This window comes from Bidens hawaiensis, unplaced genomic scaffold, assembly GCF_021521415.1.
Source record: "Bidens hawaiensis isolate Kalapana, Puna unplaced genomic scaffold, B.hawaiensis_p1.1 tig00030168_1, whole genome shotgun sequence".
Classification (NCBI taxonomy): domain Eukaryota; kingdom Viridiplantae; phylum Streptophyta; class Magnoliopsida; order Asterales; family Asteraceae; genus Bidens; species Bidens hawaiensis.
The window spans coordinates 171,005-182,596 of NW_027495007.1; the positions used below are offsets into that span (position 1 = coordinate 171,005).

Sequence of the window (11,592 nt, forward strand, 5' to 3'; positions counted from 1 at the left end):
CCCCAAAATGGGTAGGTAGTGATGCCAACCTCCATTGGAGATCCCCGAAGAACGGACCCCCACAAACCACGATGTCCTCAATCGCCCTTCAAAGACCATTGTCAAATAAAGAAACAGCTTCCCCCACATACATAGGTTGACACGTTCTCAAACCGAACAAAAGCTTTGCGACTCCCATACATGAGCGAAGCAAAAGAAGCTCGCATTGAGGATCCCGAAGTCTTGGGAGACAACTCACCAGTTCCACAGCGCTAGATGCCCTTTTCATAGCCAAATTGCTAATAAACCCCGCATCCCGGCTTACAACACCACCAAGGAGTTTCACACCCAGCCCCGGCCTTCCAATCCCGCAAGGGAACAACCTCTCATGCACCTTCACCCCGTTGCATGTTGGTCAAAATAACTCTGTTTTCTTAACGTTTAATTCAAGACCCAAACGAGGCCCCTCGGACCTGATAATATCTAATGCTTTGGCCACCTCTCTAGTGTCCCCGATAATCGTACTATCATCCAAGTACCAAGCATGAAAGAGAAGCTTGCACCGATCTTTGATTTGGTGAACAAGTGGATACAAAACTAAGGCAAAAAGGAGAGGCCCAAGAGGGTCCCCTGTTGAACCCCAGTGGTGGATTTAATGTAAGTATCACCTACATATAACCTAGCCGACTGCCCATATAAAAAATCCACCTAAAGAGAAATAGAAGGACATCGACTCCGAACCTCATATAGAAGGGTAGTCCTATCGACTAAGTTGAAGGCGTTAGAGAAATCAACAGTAAGCATAGCCAATGACCCATCCGAACGAAACTGATTTAGAAACCTGTTCGCGCTATGGAGCACAACCTCTGCCCCACTAGGGACTCCCACCCCAAATTGAAAGTCGCCGAGGTATTTAACCATCTCCTTCCTGACACCCCTCATAGCCACCTTAGAGACCAACCGCTTCCAAATGGCCCCCACAGCAATAGGTCTAATCCCATTGTCCGGTTTAAGCAGCGGCATGAGGGGGGCAGACGCAACAAACTCTGCCAACACCTTAGGACACCTTCCCCCAAAAAATAAATTAACCACCATCAAAATAGCCTTGAGCAGACCATCTGCAATCGGAGACCCCTCTCCTCACAACACATCTAAAATGTGTTGGTTTATAGCGCGAACACATGACAAGCCTAATTGATTAGTATTGATACAATACGTAAGTCGTGATACTCCAAGAAATGCCACACCACGTAAGCAACCTCACGACTCTAACAAGTCTCTCTTTATGTTCGGTTTATTATGAATGATTAATTCACAAGTTACAAAATTCTGGTTTGGTGTTTTACGTTTTGTTTTGACACTCTCAGTTGAAAGGAAAGACAGTATTTTATACTTCGAGAGCTTGATTGAAGAATACTGAATTGCTTATATGGTGAATTGGTGATTTGAAGATGGTGTTTTCATGTTTGTTAGACTTTAATTTAGATGCATATGTTTGATTTTAGAAGTTAATTTTGTGGTTGTGTTTGGATATTCACGTTCAATTTCAATTTTTTTTGTGGTTATATGTTAACGAGCTAAAGACATTCATTTCCTTAACAAGCAAAGGCAAACAAGAAAATCATGTTTGTTTAAATGTTTGCATCAGATTGTTAAGTTAATATTAAACAAACAACCACCGAGCTAGATATCTTGCTTGCTTTGTTTTCGTTTAAAATCCTATTAAAATCCATAATTAGGTCTTTGATCAACATGAGCTGAGCCAAGGCAAAAGATGCAGGGCCAAGTGACTGCGTTGGTTTTTTTACATAACATTTATAAAACTGAAACCGGATTTTTTTTATATCAAGTTTTTTTCTTATATTTTTTATAGTTTTAATTTTTTTTCTTTAAAAACTTTATTATATATGAAAAATAATTATTAATGAATGTTAAATTTAAGTCTTTAACATTTTTGGATTATAGTTTTTTTTTAAACGTTAATATGTATTCTTTTACTTTTCTTATTTCAAAAGCAAAAACTAAAAAAAAAAAAATTATGGCACACAAATACGTTTGTGATGGTGTGGGCAAAAGACAAAAAAAAATTACACATGCCAAGATGTTATTGGAGGAATATTCCGGTAAGTATAAAGATCAATAACTAGATTGCTAATTTCCTTTGTAAAAACTAAAAAGGCTTTTTTTTTTCCTTTATAATTGACTTACTTGTACTTCACAATTAGTGGTTTTTTTTTATGAGCCAATGAGCTCACTCATGGCTTGAACATGAGTAGCCTAGCTAGTTTAGTTAAAAATTTATACGTGTTATTTCTAGGTTAAACTTTTTCAAGAAAATTTCAAAAGGCAATGAGGCATGGGCAAGTTTGTTAACAAAAATTCTTGGACTTGTAATTGCTAACAACTATCTTATTGGTAAACTGAAAATATTAGTAGTATTGTAATATGAGGCATCATACAAATTTTCTTTACATGTATTATATTAAGGTTTATATATTATGTTTTTGCATCAATTTGTCACTTGATTTTATATAATATATTAATCTAAATGCATGTGAGTATCAATTCATAGGTAGATCAATTAACTAATTAACAAACAAACAAACTACATGTATGGCTATTTGAATAAAGCATCGAGATCTTAAAAGTGAAGTTTAAAAATAATAATAATAATTAAATTAATAACAACAAGTTGGCATACTGAACGAATCTTAAAGCTAGCATATGTCTTAAGTTTTTAAAGTACTGCAATCACCAGTTGGCATTGCATATTGAGTACTTGACTTAAACATCACTACTAGCCACGTCCAACTGATATTAATAAATCTCAAACTTTCTTAATTTGTACCAGTAACTAGAATATTAATCTTCAGAGCCATGGACAACTACTCGTCCGGCGACTCCTCATCGCGCGACGTAGATCCGCAGCAGCCATGGGAGGATCATAAGGTGAAGTTTATGTGCAGTTATGGAGGTAAAATCCACCCAAGGCCTCATGATAGCCAACTGTCTTATGTTGGTGGGGAGACTAAGATCCTAGCCGTTCATCGTTCGGTCAACTTTGCAACTCTCGTCGCCAAGTTAACAGCCTTATGCGACCGAGACGTGTGTTTCAAGTACCAGTTGCCTGGTGAAGATCTTGACGCCTTGATATCCGTCACCAATGATGAGGATCTTGAACACATGATGCACGAGTACGACCGCTTGAATAAAGCTTCTACTTCTCCAGCTAAACTCAGGCTCTTTCTCTTTCCTCTTAATGGTGCGTAAGCGGACCCAGGAATTTTTATTTTTTGTAATATGAGCTAGTAATCAGGATTTTAGCGTATAAATAACAATAATTTTTTTAATAGGTACGCCAGCGTTGACTCCAGTTCATAGCTTCAGTTCCACCGAGCGAGAACACTTTATGGGGGACTTGAACTCTGGTCATATTCAGCCATCGTCGGCATTGCCTCCACACGGCAATGTGGAACTCATGTTCGGTCTGCAGAAAGGAACGCCGGCGTCAAGGAGTCAGGATCAGATCCTGGATCCAAGCCATGAGCAAGAAGCTGCGGTTATAGATGAGCGTGCAATGGACGCTAATCGGATTCAGAAACACATCCAGGATCTGCAGAACCTTCGAATTGTAGAAGACCAACAACCGTCTCTGTACAGGAAACCAAGTGATGATAATCTGGCTGCCAGAGATTATTATGTCCCCGAAAAGATCGCTCCGCAAATTCCAGTCGGATATACAGCTGCACCGGATCAACAACTTTACATGATTCAGAACCCTGCGAGTATGTATCACGCGCCCAATGCAGTACCTGTACCAGTTGCAGCACCTGTCAATCAAGGCCAAGGATACTACATCCAGAGGATACCTAGCCGTGAGCGTGAGCAACCGGTTTATAACGTTATACCACAACCTCAACAACAACCACAAGCGCAGCAACAGTTTGTAGCGCAGACATACACGGAAGGGTATCAAATGGTGACGGATTCGACGTATGGTCAGGTTGCGGGTGGTGGAAGCAGACAGGTTTATTACACCACCACCCATGTAGCACAGCCATTGCAGCAACAGTATCAGCCATTAAACCAAGATAATGGTGGTAAGGTTGTTGCTGCAAATCTCAAAGAACTCATTTGAACTTAAAAGTAAAAGTTAATTCTTATGTATTTTATTTTGTTCATTGCATGTTAACAGTCAAGAAAACAAATAAGGTAGACTTTTTATTTTTAAGTTTATTGTGGTTTTCGTCCATGTGGTTTGACGTGAATCTGTTTAAAACCTTTTCCTCTTGATTTTAGTATTTGTAGTCTTATTTTTATTATCATTCCAATAATGCAGTTTGTTTCTATTGTTAAATACAAGACATTCTCATTAGAGGACTATTACAAGCCTACAGAACATAAAAAACAATCATTACATATATGCTTATAACACATATAATCTATGAAAAAAAGAAACTTTTGAATTACAATTGACAAGAAAAAGATCTAAAAAAAGGTACAAAAGATCGGTTCAAAGGCGAAGGTAACCTCCTCTGTCGGCACCACCTCCGATGGTTCTTTTGAGGAACGATTTCCTGTTGATAGACCAGCTTCTTTTTAAAGTTCTTTGTTTTCTCCAACCGCTTATTCTGCTATACAAAAACAGAAACAAAAAGCATAAAAGCACAAGAATCAACGTTGCCACACAAACGAAGATCACGTTTCTAAATCCATTTTTCAGCTTCGGGTCTCTTTGTTTTGTCCAAGGGATGCCTCCCACGTTCATCCCAAACACTGTCATGTGCCATCATCTCAACACTTTCAGTAATTTTCATTTCATCATAAAGATTAAATAAATTTTACGGACTTATACTTACCGCCGGTGATGAGGGATAGCGGAAGGAATATGATGGAGAGAAAAGAAAGGCAGTAAAGCTTTCGGTTAATTTGTTCCGCCTGCCAGCTGTCAAGACCCGCCTGGACGGCTGTCACACGATTGCTTATGAATCCAACATTCTCCTTTAACCTTCTGAGTCGCCCAATCAACTCTTCAAGCGAATTGATGTCTTCATTTCCAAACCAATCTTTCATGGAACACTTTTCTTTCACCCTCGGGAACACTTGTTCCCCGTATGCAATCACCTACACAAATGCGAACCCTCTTTTCACTAGTTTCGCCTAAACTATGTAATATTATTATTTTCCATAGTTAGAACAAGTACCTGAAGAAGGCGTTGCAATTCGAGATGCATTTTTGGAAATCGTCTGTCATCCAAAAGTTGCTTCTTCAACGAAAATCCGCCTAAAATGTAAAAACTCAATAAGAAAAAAATAAAAATATGAAACTTGTATATTTCAAAAGATTTGAGCTTTAGGATTACCTTTATCCAAGTCAACTTCTAAAGAATCAAGCTCAATCTCGAGTTTAGTAACGACGTCCTCCAGATGATCCACATGTGTGTCAATAATATGAACAACAAGATTCGAAACAGATCTAGGAACAGGATTGTCAGCCTCTTCCGAATGATTCATAGTCAACAAGAACTCAAGAACATGTTCCTTGATCACAATGCCCATTGTCTTGTGATCTAAACCAGATTTTGGGCTGGGGTTCTCGACACTTGGAATCTCTGTGAGAAGAGACTGACCAACAGGCGAGAACCCCAGTCTGGGCACTCTGCCTAACGACACGGTGATCACTGACAGTTCGGTAACTCTAGCAGCTAATCTGAATGTAAACTTGCTAGATGCTGGACCAGGGGAGTTGACCCTGAAAACAAGTGCCCCGTCAACGTGTGCGCAATACGGTCCATTGCTAACTAATGCAAGGATGTCTTGCAGCTTCAACGGCGGGCAGAGAACGTTGATAAGGTATTGTGCCGATGGCGAAAGCTTTTGGTTACATTTAGGAAGTTCAACATGATACCAACAGAAGTGTTTGTCATCATCATCTCTTGGATTAGCTAGATCCCATTTTTTGTCACAATAATCTCCATGTCCATCAAATTTGTATGCTTTTAGTTTCACTAGATCCGAATAACGAGTCCGAAAGGGCCGAATATCGGAATGATGGGATCTTAGTTCTTCCGTTTCCTTAGTGTTCATATGATCATTTACATAATCTTCCATGCCCATCTTGAAAACAAATAATAATATGCAATGTAGATGAATGAATGTGACTATAAACAAACTGGACTAATAACACTTAGAACTTGTTGGGCAAAAGAGTTTATAAATTAAAATGTGATTATAGCATCTAAAATTAAAGAAATGTTTTATCTGAAGATTTGATTGGATTTGATTTAAAAAATGTGTGGGCGGAAGAAACAAGAAAAAAAAATTAAAAAAAATGATAATTTAGGAAGACTTTGAGTTGAGAACTTGAGACATAAACTAGTTTCACACAATCTGATTCTAGGATGTTGCCAGTTAGTTAGTTTCCATGAAGCTTCCTTTTAACACCCAAATTTGGGGGGTGTTTGGGTCGGCTTATATTTTTTGTTTTTTTGCTTATTTGCTATTTGTAAAACAAAAGCAACTTTTGAAAAGCTCCATTTTGAAGTTTTTAGAGTTGCTTTATCAAACACATTTTGCTTTTTAACAAACAAATAACAAATAAACAAGTTTTAAAAGCTAACCCAAACACCTCCTTGGTTTTGGGAACATTATCAAAATAACATTTTTTTTAAATAGACTTTGAAAATTGTTGAGATAGTGTTTGTTCAATTTTGACTTGATTTGTAAACGAACCGAGTTGTTTAGTTTGATTTATTAACAAGCCAAGCATGAGCCAATCCCTCATTTGGTGTGGTTCGAATTGTGATTTTTTTAATCATTAAAAGCAAAAAAATAATTAAGTAGTTACAAAAATGGCAAATATCATAAAAATCAATATGCTTTTTTTTACTCATAAAAACCCATAACAGTTTTTTGCATATGAAAAATTAGCATACTTTAAGTTTGTTATTGTAACAGTCCTTCAACAGTATTTTACAAATAATAAACTAGCATATATTTTTTTTATCATAAAAAGTCCCTTGAAATATTAAATGTGTAACAGATATCTCATAATTACGGGGTAAAATCATCAAAACATTATTTGACGAATGACATCATGATAAAGATAAGCATTTGTTCCTTTTTGACCATTCGAAATTTTTACAACCATTTTATATGTTTTATTTTATGTCATCACTGCTTATGTAATTTTATTATACTTATTAAAAAAATATTAAAGGGCATTTATGGAAAAATTCAGGAAGGTTCTTTGGGTTTTTATAATATTTACCCTTAAAAATTACTTTAGCTTTTTCTATAATATTAAGGACTATTTTTCACTTTGTGTGATTTTAACAATGGATGTGTAAGAGGCCTGTTAAATCATTAAGATGTGTAATGAACTAGTTTTGGCTATGACCTACCGATTAACAACTGGTTGTTTACCCGTCCGGTAGACGGGAATATCAAAGCAGTAATGCGACGACTACATTTGGAAACTTAATTTAAATCTGGATACCAAATCATGATTGAAGAACGCTTGAATGTAGGTTTGAGATTGCAATTAAATATCGGATCCATATATAAACCGGCGACATGGGGATAATGAGTATTCTAATTACAAACTTATGAACATTAATTCATGAAGACAGTTCACTATATTTTACGATATTTTTCAACACATGTTTAAATTGATGTCGCCCATTTGCAAACAGTTCACTATTGGCCATGCGCCATTCTAGAAAAATCAGTTTGACCCATGCATGCCCTCTTTTTCCCATGGTAAACCGCTTTTCAACATGGACTCACAACTTCTTTCCCTGCACGATATATGTAGAAACCCGGTTAACCTGTTCACCACAATCTCTACAGTCCCTCATATTAATGTTCAATACTTCCATGCCAATAATTTAATACAGCTTAAATGTTAACTACTTAATTGAAAAAAAAAATTAAACGTATACAAATACAGGAAGTTGAAAGCCATATCTTCAAATGTTATCCTTCCGAAACATTCACCTTGACACTAAAAACACATGTGATAATTACCCTAAAGAGAGGTGACAACTTTGACCAGTAGAAAACATGTCAATCAACCTATTTAATTAAACAGATCGTGTTTGGTTACTTTAAAACCCATTTAACACTTGTTTAACCAAATTTTTTTTCCAACTTGATTATAACATTTAAAAAATGGAGAACTATAAGTAATTGTTCCATCAGGGGTGATAATGTCAAATATACTCGTTTTTCCAAAAGGGTAAGAAAACAATATTTACGAAAACCAAATATGAAAGAATTGTGCACTTGAGTGATATATCATTAGTTTTGAGTTTTGAACCAGAACATCGATTGCTGCTAGATGCAGGGCTACAGTAAGTGTAATATTAAGAAAACGAACTCGATGTTGGATCTTTTTTCCGTGATACAAAATCCTTAAGTTTTGTTTCAAATGTTGTCTGCACACTCATATCACTCTCCATTAAAAACCGCATGTATTGGATGCCCTTGTAGCTTTTTTTCTTGTATTAATTCTAAGCTTTCATAGATTCACCTCAAAAATAAATTTTGACCTTTTTCACGTGACAAACCTGCACATCAAGATCATGCCTTAAAAACTTTTATAACTTTTTGAAAAAGAGATTAACTTACTGTTTAGAACTGCAAATAGTATATCCTCATTACTTAATCCAAGAGACTCTCTAACATATTCCCTCGAAACCCTTTTGGCCCATTATATTCAGCAACATATCTTTTACTGTAACAAAGGGAGTGCGAAAGGCTACTTCAGCTTTGAGCTCTTCCCGTTTTCTGTCAGTGTACTTCAGTGCCTTCCACCTCAGGATACTTCAGTGTTTTGACCTCTTCCACTTTTCTTTCATTGCACTGATAAGAAAAGAATTAGTATACATATAATAACAATTAATCCGCCTTCGTATCAATTTTCAATCACATATTCTAGTTTTACTTGATTAAATATAAAATTTTAGCAAAGTCCACCTCATCAACTTCATTTGATGTCATAATGAAAGGTGGGGACATCAGTATACTGTCACCAGCAACGAATGTTCCTCAAACCATGCTCCAATTATGCAAGCTTTTGATTCTTAAATTAAAATCAGTCTTACTCCATTCAGGTGGAACAATTCGTGTGGTGACTTATCTGTATATTATGTCCCCTAAATACACCCAGTTTGACAAAACTATACACATTACAATATGCAAAATGGTGGCATTTTTAACTTTTGAGTTCAAATGTTCAACTTCCAAAACTCAAAAATTAATACATTATTGTTACAACCATAACACAGAAAACCATATTCTTGTAGTAAATGATATAGAGTCTAACATATTGGTATATCTCTACATTAGAAAGCTATGGAAGTTATTTGAAATTTGAAGTTAAAAAGCATATTATTTAAGCTGAATAGTTAAAATGTATTGATCAAATGGGTCCAACTCACCTAATTAAAGGGTAGTGCATCATTTTATTAAACAATTGAATAATTATGGAAGTAACAAAATTTCTGTAATCAAATTAGACAAATTTATACATGTATAAATCAATAATTTGACAAAAGGTGTATTAGATAAACTTACTTGGCCCGTACAAAAGTTTACCCATCCTGATCCTTACCAACCCACATATATAGTTTGCCACCTCTAATCTAAGCTAATGTACCAAAATAAGTTTGCCAGGAGACATGAATGATAAGTAGAGAGCCACTAAAAGGCATTTTCAAACACGCTGGGAAAGTATAACATGATTACCAAAAGAGAGGAAAAAAAGGAAGGGGGGGGGGGATGTTCTAGAAATCAGCACAAAACAATTTATCAAAATGGATAGATATTGCAATCGGAAAGCTTGAGAAGAGACCTGCACATAGAGATCATCTACATTTCGACCTTCAGGTTCAAGAAATATTAATTGATGAAAGTCTTTATCTTTTACTCTCACAATCTAGGAAAAGGAAAAAAAATTGCACATGGTTCATAAAAAAATTTCATAGATTATAAAACAGAATACCACAAAATTATTCTAATTCTAATTTAAAAAAAGAATGTGAAAATAATAGGTTACCTTGTCCTCAATTGAAGGGTAATACCGAGGCCAATTGGCTGCCACCCATCCTCCATAAGTAGGAGTCTCATGTAAGTTGTCTTTTATTAGCTAATGAGTGACTTGCATTGTACAGGTAAGATACAACACATGTCATTTGCTCATGTCCAATGTGGTATGTCGGATCAAAAATATGTATATCCTATTCAATTGATTATTATGTGAAAAAAAAACTTCTTTTTAGACGACATAAACAGTCAAAACAAATTATCTAAGATACCAATTTAAATTTTGTGTAATCTATGCTGCTAAGTAAATTAAAGTGTATATCACACATAAATATAAACAAATAATAAGAAATTTTATTTTTATTGATGAACAATTAAGTGTAAATATGTAATGCCAAATACCTGGTAGAATATAGCCAACCTATCCACTCTTAAATCCTAGATGTCAAACTGCTGAAGATGGATGAATCTTTTGTTTCATCATACAGAAAATAAATATGTAATCAAGTAATAAGAAATGCTCAAAATGCGTACCTCCTTTGCACAAACACATTGATGTCTTGGTCTCTTCTGTCTCCACAAAATGACATCTCACATGCCGCTAACAGCTATAAACACACTAAGGCCTAAAGTTTGTGAACCTGAACAGAAAGACTTACAAAAGTCAACAATTAATTAGGGGAAACCAAAGCTGGTACATAAAACTTATTTGAGATGAATACATGGTATATGTTTAAATCCAACCATTAATCAAGATTGGTAGAACTTTGCCAACTCCTCTGAAAAAGACCTCCAATCGCTTTGTTTTTGCTGTAAAAATAAACTTATGAGACAGACTATAGCATATAATGCTTGCAACTTAGGATATATAATATATTGTTGTTACCTTTAGCAAGTAACCATAAACCTCCTTCACGAACATTAGATATCGTGTACCGGAACTTTGGATATACACGTATGATGGTGTATAGATGGCTAGATGCAATGAAATGGAAGGTGATCTCATCAAAATTTGCCAACGGCCTGAAAGTTGAAGTTCATAAACATATAATTTTAACATCGAATGTGTATTAAATCCATTAATAATTGAAGCTTTGCTAGAAGCTGATTAATTATTATATTAACATACCACATCTAATAAGTGTATTTGAGGGTGAATAAGGTGTGGCAGTCTGGTATCATACTAAATTTATGGACAATAATAAACTACAATTATAACTTTATTGATGACTTTAACCAAACGTAAAACAATATAATCTAAGTCACAGTTCATGGCACACACACTTAATCATTAGAACAAATGCACACTTCCAGAGTCTCTCTTCTAATCTCTTAGAAGGCAGCAGCTTGGCATGCTGCCTTGAAACTATCAATTTCAGTTAATTTATGACATCTTGAAACTATCAATTTCAGTCTAACTAAACGAATAAGAGAAGACAAGGATCAGCTTTACCTCTGGTAGTTCAGTTTTACACCCAATTTGCAAAGCAAAAAGGACCACTCGCTGGCTAGTTCATCTTCTTCTCGATAATCTCAATGATGTAGAAGAAGACGTGGGGATAAATC

At 35.6% G+C, this 11,592-nt stretch overlaps 1 protein-coding gene and 1 pseudogene across 1 annotated transcript; one reads left to right on the forward strand and one right to left on the reverse strand.

The window, feature by feature from the left end:
* The first annotated feature begins 2,856 nt into the window (after positions 1-2,856).
* LOC143579920 (uncharacterized) lies at positions 2,857-4,117 on the forward strand. The gene is made up of 2 exons (XM_077063095.1): positions 2,857-3,241; positions 3,333-4,117. Exons 1-2 carry the CDS (start codon positions 2,857-2,859, stop codon positions 4,115-4,117), a joined length of 1,170 nt encoding a protein of 389 aa, XP_076919210.1.
* A 375-nt stretch (positions 4,118-4,492) lies between these two features.
* On the reverse strand, positions 4,493-6,136 carry LOC143579937 (uncharacterized; annotated as a pseudogene).
* Between the last annotated feature and the right edge of the window lie 5,456 nt (positions 6,137-11,592).

What these genes read in the sequence shown, in the direction of transcription:
- LOC143579920 (XM_077063095.1), top strand. Translation starts at nt 2,857, where the DNA reads ATGGACAACTACTCGTCCGGCGACTCCTCATCGCGCGACGTAGATCCG. An exon ending in CTTTCTCTTTCCTCTTAATG is followed by an intron (nt 3,242 to 3,332) that starts GTGCGTAAGCGG and finishes TTTTTTTAATAG; the next exon opens with GTACGCCAGCGTTGACTCCA.